Genomic DNA, 19,394 nt, shown 5'->3' with positions numbered 1-19,394 from the left:
GCATGCTGGGAAAAGAACCAGGTTGCAAACCAGCGCCCTCTAGCGGCGGCTACACTGGTACTGCACCTATAAAACCTTCCCTCTCCACAGCACCTCGGCTCCTGTTTACATACTAGGCCGAAGCTTTTACAAACTAGGCTGAATGGAGGTACTGACTCGCCTGGGTGGGGGTTGGGGGGGAGGAGGGGATGGGATAGGTCAGGACACGGTGGCACCAGTCACAGGGATAAGCCAGGGGGGGAGGGGATGTGGTACATCATGGGTCGAGACAGGGTGGGGGGGGAATCACAGGGATAAGCTGGGGTGGGGGGAGGGGTGGGATACATCATGGATAGGGACAGGGTGGGGGGAATTATATGGAAGAGCCACAGCAATGCGTGGCCGGGCCAGCTAGTGCAGGAATAAAATAAAATACATATGAAACAGCATATTCAGGCAGCATTTCCTGCTCTTGTACTTGTTCTTTCCCCTGTCTAAACCTGTTGTTCCCAGAGATTCCTGCTTCATCTCTCTTCTATTTCCTGTCTTCCATCTTTATGACAATAGTGTCCCTTAATTACCCTTACTGTGCTACAGCCAGTGTTTCCTGTTGCAATAAAGGCTTTACATACACAGCTGGTTAGCCGCTGTGAGAATAGGATGCTGAACTAGACGGGCCTTTGCTATGTTCAGGGTTCTCATCCCTAAACCCAGGTCTGTGGCCAATCATTCCCCTGGTTCTTGCCTCTGTCCAACAAGCAGGGTTACTTCCTAATTGTGTAGACAACTGGCTCCGAAGATCATTCATATTCCACTGTGTGGGAGACCATGTCATGCCAGGCATGCACAACATATGATCTTAAGGCTGAATGCAGCGTACTGTATATTGTGGCTTTGCAGATGTTTGGTGGCCTGGTGGAGAGCTACAGATTTTGTCATCTTGTACGAAACTCTTACTTTTCTAAAAGGTGTGAACTTTACTCAGAATATTTTAGAGGCTTCAAAGCAATCCGGTCCAGTTGTTAGTTGAAATTGTATGCACATCCCCATTTGTAGATGACTGAAACTTTATAACTTTATAACTTTAGGGTGTTGTTTATAATGTGGAATTTGTATGATTGCTTAAAGACTTCTTTATGTGTTAAGAATAATATACATTCTTTTTAAAATAGATGTAAGATTTCTTTGGAAAACTTCTTCAATAACTATGCATCTTCAGTAACTATGGCATGAATACAGATTTTGTTTCTAAAATATATTCAGGTAGAATAAACAATGAGAATCTATGAAGAAAAACATCACTGAGAGTGGATATACTGGAACAGTGTACCATTACCACTTACCTGTGTTGAAAGCTGTGCTCTTTCAAACAAAACCCACAAAAACTTAAAAATTAATGATGCTAAGCAGATGCAAGTATGATTTACGGTCTTAAGTCACAACAATGTCCATATCCCAGTTGAGTCAATTTTGTCCTCTTTATTTTCCTATTGGAGCACATCAGTTGTTGATGTAACAGTACAAATTAGGCAGGAATAACCAGCTGCACAAATAGAAGATGAGGGATACCTGGTGGCTTACATGTGAAAAGGATCTAGGGGTTCTTAGTAGACCACAAGTTCAACATGAGTCAACAGTGTGAAGCAGCAGCAATAAAAGCTAATGCTATTCTAGGCTGCATCAACAGAAAGTATAGTGTCCAGATGAAGGGAAGTAATAGTACCACTCTCTTCTGCCTTGGTCCAGATCCAGGTGCCACAGTTTAAGAAGGATATTGACAAGCAGCCTTGAAATCTACTCACTGAAAGATAAGAGAAAATTAATTTATGTAGATTTCCCAGTATTTATAGATTACTTTTCACCATAGATGGGCAATAAATGGATTTATTCATTTATTTAGGGGTCTTATAGAATGCTTTTCATTAAAAATCCCAGAACAGGGCAAAATGTGACTGTCTTGAAACCAGTGAATTGATTTTGGTCCAGTTTAGTCACCATCACCACAACACACACACACACACACACCACAAACACATACTCTTTGCTTTCCAGTTGGGGATGTTCCATTCCAGGTAGCTTCCATGACGGTTACTGGCCAAGTACATGACAAGATGGATCTAGTTAAATCTGGGTTTGGTGTGTTGGTATACAAATGGGTGACTGAAAATATTACTGTACAGTGCAACCAAGAATCCACTGAACTTTGTTTATTTCTTAAGAGTCTGAGCTGTGGTTTGATTTATTTACACTTACTGCAGATGTTTTGATAAAAGCCACATTAATAAAGCGCAAGCCATTCTCTTGCATAGTAACAATTTAAATATTTATAATAATACACAAACTATTCCCAAGAGTGAAGTTCACAAAGCCACAAAAGCTGAACAGTGCAGCTCCACGTTAATTAAACATATTCTGTCTGTTTCATACAGTAAGCACTGCAGTTCAGGTTCGTGTTTTCTTTAAGCAACATGTTCAGCATATGATTAAACTGTTAACTGTCTTTAAAATAGCTTAACAGCAGATCTTTTTGTCTCTGTAGATCTTAAAGAACAAGACATCATGGGAGCATTTTTAGATAAGCCAAAGATGGAGAAGCACAATGCCCAAGGGCAGGGCAATGGACTACGTTATGGGCTAAGTAGCATGCAAGGTTGGCGAGTTGAGATGGAGGATGCGCATACAGCTGTAATTGGCTTACCAAATGGACTTGATGGGTGGTCTTTTTTTGCTGTGTATGATGGACACGCTGGATCCCAAGTTGCCAAATACTGCTGCGAGCATTTATTAGATCACATCACAAGCAATCATGATTTTAAAGGCCGTGGAGCTTCACCATCCGTGGAAAGTGTAAAGACAGGAATCAGAACAGGTTTTCTGCAAATTGATGAACAAATGAGGCTACTTTCTGAGAAGAAGCATGGTGCGGACAGAAGCGGGTCAACAGCTGTGGGAGTCCTCATTTCTCCTCAGCATACTTATTTTATCAACTGTGGAGATTCTAGAGGATTAATTTGTAGAAACAGAAAGGTTCATTTCTTTACGCAAGATCACAAACCAAATAATCCACTGGAGAAGGAACGTATACAGAATGCAGGTGGTTCAGTCATGATTCAGCGTGTGAATGGCTCCCTCGCTGTGTCTAGAGCACTTGGAGACTTTGATTACAAATGTGTCCATGGGAAAGGCCCTACAGAGCAACTTGTCTCACCTGAGCCTGAAGTTTATGAAATTGAGAGATCAGAAGATGATGATCAGTTCATCATACTGGCCTGTGATGGCATCTGGGATGTTATGGGAAATGAAGAGCTGTGTGAATTTGTCAGATCAAGGCTTGAAGTCACTGATGACCTTGAAAGAGTTTGCAATGAGATAGTCGACACTTGCTTGTATAAGGTAGCCAGAAGTTTTATATGGGATATATTGAAATGTGTATGATCAGTTGTAGTGTTGGCAAATGATGGATACGGCTGGTGTTGAAAGTGGTACCTTTTCAGTCATAATTTTAGCTGGTTTTGACTCTCTGGGACCAATATTGAACACACATGCTTAAATCTGACTTGCTTTGCTACTAGGTTGCTGGATTTTGTAAGTAGGGAAAAGACTGTAGCTCATTGTTTAACATTTTGCAATCCAAAAGTCCAAGGTTCAATCCTCAGCATCTCCAGGTAGGGCTGGAAAAGACTCATGTCTGAAAACCTGGAAAGCTGCTGCCAGTCAGTGTGAACAATACTAGGCTAGATGGACCAATCATCTGACTATATAAGGCAGCTTTCTACATTCTTTGGAGAAAAACATTTGCATTAGTAAATTGTTTTAAGCTACTGGTCTCATATAGTCAAATTGGACTCTAATTTTACTTACTAATATTTCTCCACCACCACACTTTTCTTAAAATTTGTATCATGGAGGTTTGGTGGGAGCAGGTCAAAAGATACATGCAACAGCTGTTGTATCTAGTTTAGTCCAACTAGGCCTTTTGTTGAAAAACTGTTTCCTCTTCTATTTTGCACCTTAGCTAAACTACCCATTCCTCATTTGTTTCATTAACCCTCACTTTCATAAAAAGTATGCAAGAAGTTGGAGACTATGCCTTTAATATTATCACTGACAGTGTGCTTTGTTGTGTTACTAGTATTGCAGTTGCAATCTGTATTTTGCCAAAAGGGGAGCCATAATAACTCATGTAAGCTTTGAACAAAGTGACTTTGTTGAACAAGAGTTATAGAAGCAAATGGATACTTTCTCACATTCAGTGATGGAGTGAGAAATTGGTGAAAGTTATGATTACTATCATTTTCTTGTATTAATAAAGTTGTCAGACTTGTGTGAATAATATGCTGGAAAATAGAACTTCATCAAACTCTCTTCTTTTTCTCCATCCCTCCCACTCCAGGGAAGCCGAGACAACATGAGTGTGATATTGATCTGTTTCCCAAATGCACCAAAGGTATTACCAGAGGCAGTGAAGAGAGAAGCAGAGCTGGACAAGTTCCTGGAAAGCAGAGTAGAAGGTGGCTCTTTTAAAAAAAAATAAGTAATTTTATTTCTAAACAAATGCCCAACAGCTAAGTCCTAAGCATCTATAAGCTTTTTCTTAAATTCTTAAGTGCCATTCAGCATTACACCTCACAAAAAGGTACTTTTCTTGCCTTTTTGGATATGTGTAGTATGTCCTGTCAAAATAGGCGTGTTGGCAATTTTTCTTACATTGGAGAAATATTTGAATATAACATTTATGATGGGGCTCTTTGCCAGCAATAATTCTAGACACTAAGCAATTTTTGATCCTGGTTGCTGAGAAGACAGCCATCATCATATGATCAAATTTAAATTAATAGTTTATTACTATCTGTTATGCTTGTGTAATAGTAAATTTGAAATCAGTACTGTCATAGATGATTTAATTTGGTATTTTGCGTTTCGTATAATTTTGTGCCATATGGTTCAAAACTGGTTCTGGTTTAAAGCATGCATTTAAAAGGTGTTTCACACTGTTTTATAGTGCCTTTGAACATGTGCAGTGCAATACTGTGCATGTTTCCTTAGATGTTCCAGTATGTTCAACAGGACTTAGTAAGTATGTATTGAAACTATAAGTTGTAATATATGTTTATTTCCAAAATAAAGAAACCATTTTATTGTGAATGTTAAGTAAAAATTAGATTTTTTAAAAATGAGTTTGCTGAGTGCCTGTGGCAAAAAAGTGACCAATAAATTTGATTATGGTGGTGGTAATAATAATAATAATAATAGTAATAATAATAATATAGTGTAATTGACCTAAACATAAGGTGATTAAAGGCTCTGAAGTCATAAGTCCCATGCACTAACATGAAATATTTTTACGCCTGCCATATTAATGAATGAGTTTTTTAAAATCTCTTGCACTTTATTTTTTTATTCTGTCGACGCTTAACTGAGCTGAACATAAATGTTGTTTATTTAATATTTTGTCATCTTAAATTGATTCAATGGCTTGTTTACTGAGAGTTGGTGTCATGTAGTGCCTAGGAGACTGAGCTACGTATTAGGAAGTCTGGTTCAATCTCATTTTGGCCATGAACTTACTACTCTTGACCCCCTTCCCTTCCATTTTAACTAGAGGGATCATAATATTGAACAATATTATGGGGCGGTTATAAGAAATACAGCAAGATTATGAATGTGAAGCACTTTGAACTCTTGAAAGTTTTATTCAAATGCTCACTAGTAGTAGTGATGTAGTTCTTATTTTGCACATTCTCTTTACACTGGGAGAATTGCAGTTAGTGGCCACTGGTATTCCATGTTTTGGAGTCACTTTCCATGAATGTTACAAATTGTGGCTTGTATAGTATTCAGAAGGTAACTGGGGGCAAGGAATGTTATGTTTGTAATGACCTGGTAAGATATTCTTCAAAATTTAATAGATTAAATGAGGAGAGGCATCAGAAAATAATACTTGTGTTTTCTTGTTTGTCCACACTTTTTCATCCTTGGGAACTAAAGGATGGCAAAACTGCACCATAATGTTGCAAATAGCTTGTTCTACTACAGCTCTTTGCCCAGCCTGAAAAGTTGCTTAGGAGGGTTTAGGCATCCAAGCAGTATTTGATAGATATGAGGAGCTACAGCAAGAAAGGAAAATCATCTATCCTCATCTATGTGTGGAAGCACTTTGTATGCATAGACTTATTTTGATATCATCCCATATGACTGAAACCATTTCACTGATGAGTGTGTATGTGTGTGTAACAAAATCCATGTTCATAAATGAAACTTGACCTTACAGTTCTTTCTTTGTGTAAGTGGAATTAGCTAGACTTTAATTCGTGAATAGATGCCATAGCTGCGATCCAAAGGGCAGTGTGAATATACCTCAGCATTTTGAATATTTTCTGTTTAGTCCCCTTCAGAACTCTTGAATTGCTCAAAAAGCAGTTTGGGGATTTGGCACAAGAGCAGTCTTAAAGGGAGCTGCCAGTTAATACAGTATTGACATTTTCATGCATTATTTCCCTATCCTACTTTTAAAAACTGAGGTGGGTTAAAGATCAATTCAGGCATTATTGGGACCAGTTCTGAACTGGAAACTGTCATTCAGTGTGCTGTGAGTGGAAGGCAACATGTGGAATTGTTCTCTGGTAATGGGCTTCTGATATCAGTGTTGAATAAACTAACTTTGAGTCCCCTGCCAACTCTTTCCCTCTTCCCCCCTGCAGCCCCTTGCACCCCCTTTCCCCCAGAAAGCCTCTTTGGTAGGCTGTATCTGGAGCTGCAGTGAAAGGAATCACCTTTCAGGCTTGTATAGTATTCAGAAGGTAACTGAATACTTCCTCAAATACTGCTGTCTTGGACACAACATAGCCTGCAAAATTTGATAGGTCCTCCAGCCCTCAAGCGAGGCTCTTGGGTGGGGCTACTGAGGCGGGAGGGAATGATCCGTGGCACAAGTTGCCTTCCTCTCATACAGTTTTGGATTACAACCCAGTGTCTTCTGGTTATGTGCAATATCCAACAAAGTAGTTCCATATATATAAGATTCTCCGTTTGCACAAAATAACTTCCCCCTACTCCTCCCTCTGTACTGACTCCCAAACTGTTTTGGAGGGTTGGGGTGAACATGCTGTGAAGGGGACGCAGGGGCTAGTTCTATTGCACATTTCTTGCGCTAACGGAACTACTTGGTTGAATAAATTCACAGGAGCTTGTACTTTTGACCCAACGTACTAGGGAAAATATTTAATTTCACCATTCAATTTTGTTTCTTTTTGCAAAGGAGCTATGTTGGTGACTAGTTTAGAAAAAAAATAATGGCAGTTATGAATTATGCTGTCTGTTCTAATCTGTTTTATATCAATGTCAAACAATTTCAGCTGTAATTGTGTAGTAAGTAATACTAACCCCACCTGCAACTTCCAATATAAACTACATATTTGAAAAGTTTATTCCAAAAAAATACTTCAAGGATTACAGACAATGAGTTGGATCTGGAGTTGCACAGAGTTCAGTTCCATACACTGTATGCTCCTACAGGCAGAAGAAGATAGAGGTGATCACCTCCCCCCCCCTCCCCATGACATTCTGGTACGCCACAAAAAACTACAGTAGAGAGTGTGGAGCCTCATGGGGGGAGGAGTAACTGATGGAAATTTCTTCCCACCTTCTGCCCATTGGAGTGTCCAGTTTGTTGAGTAGGAACCTCCACTGGACCCAACTCACTTCTGCAAATGAAAGGGAGTTCTTCATTTCATGGATCAGCAGGTCTGGATCCAACCCTGTGGGACTAGCCCAGCTCTTCAAAACAAAAACCCTCAACTTTTCATTACTAAGATCCTTAAGCTGCTCCATCAGTGCAAGCTCTTGTTAATTTTTGTGGAGCTTGCACAGATGCAGCACTTTAAGGCTTGGGTGGGGAAACTGTTTTGAAATACATTTTGTAATACGTATATGTCGACTATTATAACTATTTAAATGTCTGTGTTTCAGTGAATTAATGTGATCACCTCGGTGTAGACTATATATCTTCAGTAAAACACATGTTTCAGTATAGATATTTTCTCTCATTTAGAAGACGGAAGTAAGTAGATCTTTGGATGCAAGAACATGTTTCCACAAGCGTAGAAATACAGTGTTTTTCAGACGTCTAAAACCACAGCCTCCTTTTAGATAAGAGCAGTTGAAGTCAACACTATTCATCTGTCTTTCATCAATCTTGTGCTGCAGTTTGAGAAAGTGTTTTAAGTTAATGAGAAGCTACAATATGCATGGACACAAAAAATATATTGCAAGATGAAGGCCAACAGATGGGTTACATTTGTGCCATAAATAATTTGTGGATTGTATATATATATTTCTATTGAGTATAAATGTATTTTAGTGGAGAATGTATTTTAAATGTACTGTAGCTTTAGGTTATTGAACTGTGTAGTTCAGATAAATTTTAATCCCTTTATTTTTGTACAAAACATAACATAGCATTAGAATGATGTAGACTATACTAGATGTTCACAATTCACAATAAAAGAACTTGGCAAAATAAATCTGATATCTTTGCTCTTTATTCGGTTTCAGTATTAGAAGCCTTTGTCATAAATAGTTGATGGTAAAATACAGATTCTGGCCTTAGTACTTCAAAATGTTTAGCCAAAACAAAAATTAAGTATTTCCTTTGAAATACTGTCCAGGATCCATAGAACTGTGCAACTATCAATATGATGTCAAGGGAACTTGTCCCCCCTCCCCAAGCAGTCTGCTTTTGTGATGGACATGTGGGCCTCGGAGAAGAGAATAGCTGGTTTCAGTGGGTTAGTGCCAAGCCCCTTGCTTTTGCTTAAGCAGCTCTTCAGATCCTGGCCACTATTCACTAATCTTTCTTTAAAAGGAAAAGAGAGAGAGAAGTATTTATAGGGAATTAAATTTGATATCTATGTACTTTGACAGCTGTCAAGACTTTCCCTCTGACTGTTTGTTACTGGCTACTATAAAGCCTACAAATTGAGCTAAAACTTGCAGGGACTGAAAGGTTACTGAAAATCGGTTTTTCTGTTCCTATTCCACTAGCTGTGTTCTTGTGTCATATTGTCTGCATGTGGCCTAATGTTATAGAATGAAAAAGTTAAACTTGCTAGCACAGCATTCCTTATTTTATTTTGGGTGCTACATTGATATTACATGCAGTTTTGAGAAAACTGCACTTCTCATCAAGCTCATTTTACAGGTGTTTTCATGAAATCTCAAGTGTGCTGGCCAATATCCTAAACTGCTACTTTAATTAAAGCTATTGTACGCCTAATACCTTTACCTTTACTCCTAATAAAGCATCCCTTATAATCATGGATGTTTATTGGATTGCAAAAAGAAATCTTTGTAAGTGAAAGTTTCCAAGCTTGATCCCTCTAATGTCATCAGTTAAATGCTGTCAGGTACCAAAGTAGAAAAAACCTGAACTTGAGACCTTGGAGAGCCACTTTCAGTGAAGAATGCTGCTGGGGTAGATGGACCAGTGGTGTGGCATGTTCAAAGGCAAATATTCATATCCTAATATTGTCAGTTCTAATAGTTATATTTTATAAATCAACAAACAACCTAAGTTGGTGGTCTAAAACACTTTTGAAAATCTGACCTATGATTTGTTACTTTAATGAGATTTTAAAATCTTGGCACCTGATGTTCTCTGAATAATGCAGATTATCTGTTAATTGATTTGAAGATGGATTGAGAAGTTTGAAGCCTTCAGATATTCGGTGTTCATATACTGCTTGAAAGTAAATGATGCTGCAGCTGAAATCAGATTCTTGATTATTTTAACAATTCATACAAAGGGGTTTAAGTATTGCGCAAATTAGTTTGAGTATTGTTTCCATACAGAGACTATGCAGTGCAACCTGTGTCATTTCACAACTCTATCTTTGTTCAAGATAGTCCGTTTCCTATCATGTCACTCATGTTTTAATATTTCAGTTTATAAAACTCTTAAATTGGTCTGTTGGAGTATATAATTTTCATTTACTAAAAATGGTTGTTACATTTTTCTGTGAAATCAATTTATAACTAATTTGTTGTCTTCTCAGGCAGTATAAGCACCTAATATCTCAGTGCTCTTTTAGAGCAAGCTCCCTTACAATGTACTACAAGAGTACCATTGATATTTTTAGATAATGATCTAATGAGATTAATATATTGCATGCTTCCAAAAGTTTTATTGTAGGAAATACACGGCAAAGATGCCAATATAGAACTGTTTTCTCCATCCTGCTTATTTTGTTATGGTGCCAGAGACACTGTAAATACAATATTCAATATGACAAAGGTTTTGAAATCTTAGTCTGTCTTAGATAAAGCAAAATGTTGAAATCTTTTCAATTGCAATTGGACTGAATTTACAAAGAAAGTACTTCTGATTCCCAGAGATCATAAAGAAGCAGGGCGAAGGAGTGCCAGACTTAGTCCACGTCATGCGTACTTTGCAAACAGAGAGCATCCCAAACCTTCCACCAGGGGGTGAATTGGCAAGCAAGTGAGTTTACACCTGCGTAAATCTGCGGTTGATTTGAAATTCTTTAAATAAGGCCACTCTTAAAAAGGGAGGGGCACCAAAATATTTTTAAAGGGGCATTACAACTATTAGCCCTAACATTTTCTTTCAAATTTGGAATTATATTAAATATATTAAATGAAGGCATGTGTGATACCCTGTGGCAGACTGGGAGGTGGATTCTAAAATTAAAAGTAAACCTGTGTCATGTCACAGCTGAAGAAAGGTCAGGCTATTTTTAAGAGTGGCCTCATCCTTTAACTGAAGTTCTTAAATATTTACCGCTTTAAAATCTTTAAGTGTATGATTCTAATGGTTCAGATATTTATATTTATATGTTTTGACTGGCTTAAACAAATCCGTATTATTTGATATGTATAAGACTGGTTTTTATGATATTGCATTTTCACCAAATTCATAGTTCCCATTCTTAGATGATAATGCATCAAAACTTCTGATACCATGCAGGCTGCACCAGTTGCCAATCTGCTTCCGGGATCAATTCAAACACTGGTTTACGACTAAATGGTTTGGGACCAGAGTATCTTTAAGAATTGCTTCTACTCACATGAAGCCATTGCATCCATAAGATCATTTGATGAGACTGTGCCCTAAGTCCATCCACTGTCAGATGTGTGTGTGGACACAAATGGTGGGGGTCTTTTTTGTACTGGCTCTGAGGCCATGGAAGGCCTGCCTAAGGAAGTTTGCCTTTCAATAAGCAGCTATCTCTCCCATTTCCCCTTAGACACTGCTTCTCAAAATGGGGTTTAAATGCTATTGTCTGCTCCGTTTTGAACTGTTACAATTTTAGTTTTTTGTTTTTTGTAATTTGGTGGCTTTAAACCTAATCTGTTAAGATTTTGAGGAAATTCAAAGAGTCTTTAATTCTTAGTTTTCTTGAATTTAGGTAGAAAGGTAGATTAAAATGTAATTAAATAAAAAGGTCTAGTATTACAACATAATTAAGGCTGTGATGTCAAATCGTTCTTCATTCTGACAATTTTAGGTATTAGGCTATTGGGCACTGAGATACAGGACATTTTTACTACCATTGAACCAGAGATGAATTGAGAGTGTTAAATCTTGCATCTCTGTTAGGAGTTCTTTCTGTTCATCTTAGTTTGGCAGTAAAGTTCCAAACCATCTGTGGGAATTTTCTGTCTGGATGAGCCTTTACTGTTTTTCCTGTACTGAAGGGTATTATTGGGAATTTCATCCACATCTTTACTGGGATTCAAACCCTGGTTCAAGACATGCCCAGTTGCTTGAGCTTGGGATTTTCAAGTGGCATAATTGTATTGGGACTGCTGGGAATTCAAGCCCTACTGGGTGCAGATAACTAGTTGTGCTATGCTTTGGGTCCTTGGCCCTCTCATTCTGCTGACGTTCTCTGGTACTTGATTAATTCTTTAAAAATAAATGTTGCTTTCCTTATTTGGGATTTTGGTAAGTAGTTCCAGTAGTTTGGTTCAATTTGCTGTAGTGTTTGTTTTGTTTCGCTGTGTGTCCTACCTAGTTTGGTCTGCTGATAGTAAACTGGCTACTACTGAAATGGCTGAGCTGCTGTTTTTATCCATTTCTGTATAATGATGTGTTTCTATTCTGTCTGCTTGTTTTCTGTTATGAGAGTTGACAGTCTTACGGAATTCTGGTAAACTACCTTGAATGTCAGTTGGCAGAAAGATGGCACACCTTTTTATATATATAAATAAGGGTTTCCTTTTTTCTTTTTAAAAGGTATTTCTATTTTGAGAATATCTTGTTTTCAAATGACAATTGTTCTTTGGAAAATGCTGATCTTTAAAACCTTTTTTTTTTCTTGCTTGCTTTAGACGGAGTGTGATTGAAGCAGTTTATAACAGACTGAATCCTTATAGAAATGATGATGCTGTGAGTATTAGTGCTGTCCAACCTGTCATCCCGTCAGCCTGTCCTTACTGACCATTTTCACAAGTTTAGTTGCTGGAGAGATAGCTTTTTAAGTGCTTAAAATGTATTATGTTCATTAAAGCAAAAAAAGAAATCCAGATTTGTGAGATCTGTTTATCACTGACGTTGGGAGTCCCAATGCACGGCTGCCTTCCATTTGAATTGTAGCTGTAAAAATGCTTGCAGAAAGAAACATTTTGTTGCATGTGAATGGCAATGTATTTTGGCTGTCAGAAATGGAATTGGTGCCTGTTGTGTCAAGTTGGGCTACCCGGCTTGTTCTTGCTGTGGCTTCAGCATTGGTGGACAAGCCATTAACTTGTCCCCATCTCATCATTGAATTATGCAGTGTGCAGTGCTATCTGACTAATACACTGAAAATCTTGGCATTTTTGTTTCACCAATTTTCACAACTCTTCTGCTTCATTTTCACACGCACCCCATCTTCTGTCTCAAACATGTGCTTGCACCTTTTTGCTATTTCCTTGGCACATAACACACCTCGCATGCACACTACCCTTCCCACTTGTAGAAAGGTTCTTGGGGAGTTGAAAGGAAAACATTTGGTAGTGGGGACAGGTTGAGAAGTCTCTAATACTCCCAACTACTTTTATTTTTGGCTTATTTTTGTGGCCACACATGGTCTCATCAAAGTCTTCATTGATTTTACATCAAAGTAGCACATGTCTAATGCAGTGCATAACTTTTGTACATAATTCTACAGATGGGTTTTCTTTGTATCATGGCAGTGGTGATGCTCAACTAAGTTGTACAAGGAATAGAACCACTGAAATGAATGAGTTCAGTTACTTAAATCCACTGATTTCGGTGAGACTGCTTTGAGTATGACAAAGATACATAGCTGCCAAGTTTTCCCTTTTCTCACGAGGAAGCCTATTCAGCATAATGGAAAATCCCTTAAAAAAAGGGATAACTTGGCAGCTATGCAAAGATAGCATATCACCCTGTATCCGGTGCACTTTGCAGAGACTAGAAAAAGCAGAAAAGGGAGAATAAAGGGTGGAGCAATAGAAACATGCTCTTGTTGAGAGGCTGGCAGTCAGGAGAGAAACCAAATCTAGGCTAGATTAAGTTCTTGAATTCAGACTGCATGGGTGAGCACAACCTCGCCACATTTTGCACCAGGCTAAATTTAACTGGGTGGACAAAATGGAGTCAGTGGAGGAAATTAGGTTGCTTGGGCTGGTCATGTGTTGTGCTTTTGAGTGACTTGCCTCTTCGGAGAACTCGTCTTATAAGCACTGGAAGATTCTTGGTGGATGGTCTGTTTCTGTAGGGCTTTTTATGCATAGTATAAGCCTTTCTAATTTGCCAACTTCCAACGCAAGGCTTTTAAATATCTTAAAAGGTGAAATAGATATATTCCTGTCATTTCTGGTGTGGAGGATGCCAACTAAACTGAAATGACTTGACTGCTATGCAAGATAATCTCCAGTTTCCCAGTTGGCTTCTCTTGAACATCAGTATACTGTACTGTATACAGAAGCATCAAAAGTGAGCAACCTCAAGATTCAGAAGCGTAAAGAAAATCCTGTTAATAACTGGAATGATACCATAACCTTTTTCTAGGTCAGCAACATTCAAAATGATTGCTTACAATTATTCAGCCAGGACACCTTGACAAATGTAGATGCGTGCAAAATACTAATGATGCTGTATTTTACCAACACAAAAATGCCACCTGATTTAAGAGCCTTGCTCAAAGTCATGTTCTTTAGAAAGTGGCAACTGGGTGCCCCAGACTATTCTTATACCCATCCTTCCTTAGTTGCTGACTGCATATTGGGCTGCAGTATGCAGGAGTGGGGAATGGTCCTTCAGATGTTGCTGAACTGCAACTCCTACGAGCCCTAACAAGAATGGAAAGGGTTGATGAAAGTTGTAATTCAGTGGCATTTGGAGCCCAAAAGGTTCCCCATATCTGGTTTAGTGGGACATGCACTCTCCTTTCCCTGTCCCATGTGGCTGGGAAGATGACCACAGAAGCCTTCACTAAGCCAGCTAATGTTTTCTATGACATTTGGAGACAAATATGTGGTTTATACCAGCGCGATCCATCTAAATGAGCCTGTTTTAGAAACATTGGTTTGAACCTTGCTTGTCTGAAATCCACCATGGCTAGTGCCAAACACCATTTGTCATGCTAGAAGACTTAACAATCCCAAATCAGTCCAAATGGAAAGCAAAATCTCTTAACTCTCCCCCAGCTGTGTGAGAGAAGGCAAGGAGTAGGGAAATGCTCTGGAAGAGACCATTTTTGAAGTTGGTGGTACAGTGATAGTGCTTTCATGTCACATCACCTCCTTGAGTGGACAGGCAAGAAGGCTTTGGCCTTTAACCTGACCACGCGATTTGTAGCAAACTGGCTTGAACATCCAGCCAACTTCAAACCACAAGTTATGAAGCTGGTTTGTTTAATTAGCCAAAGTTTGTTATTAACTGTGGTTTCAACACAGTGACAAGCTGAAATTAGGGTGCAGGGAAGTTAAACACAGTTGAAGTCCTGCACAGCTGAAGATTTTGGGGTGGGGGAGATTAAAGCCAGAGTCCCTGTTTTCACAAAACCCAAGATGTTTAGGTGCCTTTGGGTTCACTAACATATCAAACTCTGCAATTTAATTTGCATAGTTATACATAAAACATATTAAAGGTTATATGAAAATAAGCATTTCTTGCCTCTATTTTTTAATTTGCATTTCCCCTAGCTACTTTCAGCATTTCTAGAAATCTTAAATCTCTTAATGCTTTGCTTTCAAATGCCAGAGGAGGAGAAAAATCCATCTTTATCTGGAGAAATAAAGGGTGCGGTAGTACTTGCATATCAGTACTGTGATTATGAAGTGCTGAGTTACATCAGATACTGAGCATCTGAAGGTGCTGCTTATTTAAGTACCCAGGTGATGTCTTGCATCTGGTGAGTCAAGCTGTTCTTCATCTCCACAGAACTGGCATGTGGCACAGAAATGCCTTGTTCAGCATTTAAACATAACTAAGGAAAAGAGGTGAATGACAGTTGGACAATATCTGTTTTATATAAATAGCATCTTAAAAGATACTTCTAATGATGTGAGTCTAGAGTACCTAGATTTCAAATTCTAAGGATGTTCTGTTGATTTCACTGAAACCTGCTTTCTAGCTTGCCTTATGGGGTAGGAAAACGGAAAAACGTAGGAGAACTTTTAGTTTAAAGCAGAAGTCAAAAATTTAACTGACACCTGAAAATAGTCTGCTTTTATGTTAATGATTGACAGTAGGATAAGATAAGATAATCTTTATTGTCATTGCCCCCTTGCAGGAACAACAAAATTGTTGCTGCTCCATCCACTCAGATAAGGTACTCCACATAAATTTAAAATAACTACAAAACATTAATTAAACAATACAGTACAAAATGACAAGTAAAAATAAGATGACTTCAAAGTCCAGACTTTCCATTTAAGTACAAGGGAGGGCTGACCTAAATAGCTTTTGTGTATTAGGTATCTTATCTTGTTTAAACACTCATAAATTACTGTTCCCAGAGTAAAGCTCTTCCGAACGTAAAGAACACCAGAATCCTAAAATTATCGCCGTATCTACCCTTTTCAGTCTGGATTATCCAGAAACTGCTGTAATTTTGGGCGCTCCAGACTTTAAAGGGTTCCTTCTCTTTTCTTTAAGGACTCTGCATCAACCGATGATATGTGGTAAAACTGCCATCTAAGCTGTGGAGTTTACATCCATCCAGATGGAAATTGCACCCTACCCACAGTGACCCTTCTTAACATCCATCTTCCACCTTACTTGAAGGGGAAAAGATGTGTTGGCGGAAGTGACTACACCTGGAAACAGCAGTCCCAACACCTAGCCCAGGAACTGGTGATCTTTTTTTCCCCTTTTTATTTTCTATTGCAAAACAGACTTCTGTAAAAGTGATATTGAAACCAATATGTTGTAAATTGGACTCTAAGCAATTTTATGTTGTATGATTTTTGTTTTGTAAAGTGCAATTGTGGTTGTACAAAATGCTTATTTAATAATGAACTGCTTTATTTACATCAATTAAGGTTAGATTAAATGCTTGGTTTGTTGCTTTGAACAACAGTAATCTAGCCCTTTTCCATTCACATTTGTGGTTCTGGATTGCTGGGAGCAGCAACCTCGCCAGCTAAGTGCTCAGGAGGTACATAGAAATTGTGTAAAGGCTATTTTATATAAAGGCAGATCATTGCAATTCTAGTATGGAAAATAACTGATAAAACAGTTCATTCTCCATCAAACTTTTAGTTGTTCGATTTAAAAAAAATATTCCGGCGGGATCTAAAAATCCTATTGAAATATATGGGAAGTTCAGTGAACAAATGGGATAGGTTTGCCAACCTTGCAACATGGCAGTGAAATATAGATCATGGGGGTTAAAATGCCTTGATTATTTGCACCTTTAAAAAATATTTACCTTCAGTTAATTTTCAGTTATGTAAGAGGCTATGTCTTTATTTAGTAAAAGCCTGCAGCATTTTTATCATCCTGATTGGCTGGGCTGGCTGCTGTTCCAAGTAAAATGCTTTGAATTCCATTATATCAATAAAGATTGATTTAACAAACAACAAAATTTAACAATATATGTGTAACTACTTTCTCCCTTGTCTTTTGAAATGCTTGTAAATGAGATGTCATGTGGATAAATATTTTTTATTAACTAATTGCCCATTTTTGAAATGGGAAAAACTCTTGACTGTTGCCCAAGGCACAGGTGGATATTTCCCCCCAGTTAGCAGGTGTAATATGGTTTCAGAAACGAGAATTTCTCCCCCCATGAGCTTCTTTCAAGATTTTTGCTTTGAGAGAATCATGTGAAGTTATACTTGCCTCTTGTTAATGAAAACTCATTTGTCAGAGTCTGACAATCTTCCTTTTTATGGTATGTTTTATATGGCCCCATTGACTTAGAACAAAAACTAGTGTTTTAACAGTATGTGAGATTTGAAATACAGCATGTTCAGAATATTTAACTGTTGAGATTAAATTTTAATTCTTAAAAAATCATAAAAGTAATAAAACTAATTTGACTTTTCTCCTATTGAACATTCAAAGATAACTTTTCAAATCAGTCGTGTTTGCAGAACTACTGTTTCGTGCACCTTGTATTTTGTCCCTTTTTATGTTGAGAATATTGTATGATCAATATGTAGCTTTCTTTAATCTTTCAGTCAACAGATTCCCCCTCCAAAGGAAAATCAACAAAATATATAAATAGGTTGTAGCAATGTAGCTAGAATTTTTTTAAAAAGGTGTAAAATATACCTTTTTATAGGAAGCAATGTACAATGCGTTTTTCTATATCTGTCTTCCCCCCCCCCTAACTTGGAAATATACATTTGTGTGTATATATAGCCTTAAAACTGTTGCAGAGTTAGGGAGTGTTGAACAGTGTTGAACAGTGAAAAAGTAACTTAATAATGTCTCAACTAAGGATAGCATTATACCAGCAAACACTTATATTTTATTCCTCTTGTTTGTGTGAGGTGCTTAACCTTGACATCATTGTAATCAGTTTGTACCCTGTTAAAGCATGAAGAAAAACTTAAGCACTATTTGTATTTATAAATTTATAGCGATTTTGGGTTAAAGAACCAATCCTTTCCCCCTACATACAAATAAATGGTTAAAATGTACAGTTTTGTTGAGTTCAGACTATAAAGATGTCAAGCGTATAGAATCACGAGAACCTATTTCAGAGACCTGTATTTAAAATACTACAAGGTCAGCTAGTAAATAATGTCAAAGTGGTTCCAGGATTGGTAAGATAACTGCTCCTTTTTCTGTGTCTGAAGTGCAGTTCTTTTTAAAAAAAATTTTTTGCAGAACTTCAGGCTATGCTGTGGAAACTTAAAAGTTTAAAATATTTTATAAATCACAAGTGGAAAGCCATATGTTAAAACAATGATTTAAATGTCATAATGACATAGCGTATGTTTAAAACATACCGCGTGGGTGCACCCTTTAAACAAACAAAAACACAATTCTGCTACTAGTTATAAGAAAGGGGTTGAAGGCGAGGGGGGAGGCAGGGTAAAAAAGAGTCACAGCAGTTGTAGAGTCCCCCTCCCTTACATTTGGCACTTTGAAGGGGTCAAAGCACTGTGTCAGTTATGCCTGCTAAATACACTGCTATTCTATGTATACCAAAATGAGATTAAATCCATATAATCAATGCACCACGTATTCTAGCAAGGGCGCTTGCTCACTCTTGTTCATTCGTCTGCAAAAAAAGGGCAAAAAACAAGCACTTTTCGTTTTTGCAACTTTTAAAAAATGCTTAAAAAATTTAGAACACCTCAGGGGCAATGCAGCAAAGTTTTGAAGAATTGTGTGCTATTTATTTCCCTAACTTGGAGGGGAGGAGTGGATGCCTCTGCTGACGAAATAAAGTAATATGATGGTCCCAAATTTACCTGTAAGGTGTTAATATTTTGTTCCTTTGCTGTTTGCTTCACATCCATACTGCTCTGTATACTTTTCTTAACTTTGGACAGCATTAAATTTCTGACCATTACAGTTTAGATCTATCAGTGAGTTCTGAACATTGATAATACCAATTAGTCCACATTGTTGAATTCAGTATGTATTAGCGTTGGTTCCACATCTTGTGGTTTACAGAACTTGGGTTCTGACCTATACCATTGACCATATCAAGCTCCTATTATATTGCAGCTTTTTACACAATTCCACCAAGTTTTCATTCATTTCTACAGGTATCATTTCCCCCCTGTGGTTAATGTTTGTTCAGATGTGCACCTAAGCAGTAAAAAATATATGTATACAATGAGTTTCAGCTACTGAAATAGTTCAGTGCCTGAAATTCATAGCTTCATCATGTGAGGAGGCCCCATGCAGCCAGATACTTAGAAGAATTACAGTAGATATTTCTAACCTCAGGAGTTAGAACCCTCTGAAAAACCAAGGT

The 19,394-nt window shown here is 37.8% G+C and overlaps 1 protein-coding gene across 5 annotated transcripts in view; it reads left to right on the top strand.

The window, feature by feature from the left end:
• The window catches only part of PPM1A (protein phosphatase, Mg2+/Mn2+ dependent 1A), a 37,346-nt gene extending 18,356 nt beyond the window's left edge, over positions 1–18,990 (top strand). For 2 of the 5 annotated variants that reach the window (XM_088674099.1, XM_088674102.1), the window contains exons 2-7: positions 2,519–3,372; positions 4,373–4,490; positions 10,369–10,477; positions 12,331–12,388; positions 15,744–15,782; positions 16,109–18,877. In XM_088674099.1, coding sequence (XP_088530225.1) covers positions 2,539–3,372; positions 4,373–4,490; positions 10,369–10,477; positions 12,331–12,388; positions 15,744–15,782; positions 16,109–16,138 — 1,188 coding nt within the window. In that variant the 5' untranslated portion in view covers positions 2,519–2,538 and the 3' untranslated portion in view covers positions 16,139–18,877. Of the gene's footprint in view, positions 1–2,518; positions 3,373–4,372; positions 4,491–10,368; positions 10,478–12,330; positions 12,389–15,743; positions 15,783–16,036 lie in introns of all 5 variants that reach the window. The other 3 variants (XM_035104175.3, XM_088674110.1, XM_088674104.1) reach the window with 3 other exon arrangements.
• Positions 18,991–19,394: the final 404 nt, after the last annotated feature.

Source organism: Zootoca vivipara, chromosome 1 (genome assembly GCF_965207765.1).
Source record: "Zootoca vivipara chromosome 1, rZooViv2.hap1.1, whole genome shotgun sequence".
Taxonomy (NCBI): domain Eukaryota; kingdom Metazoa; phylum Chordata; class Lepidosauria; order Squamata; family Lacertidae; genus Zootoca; species Zootoca vivipara.
Note: the sequence above shows the minus strand (reverse complement) of the source record. Positions and strands in the feature narration are given on the sequence as shown.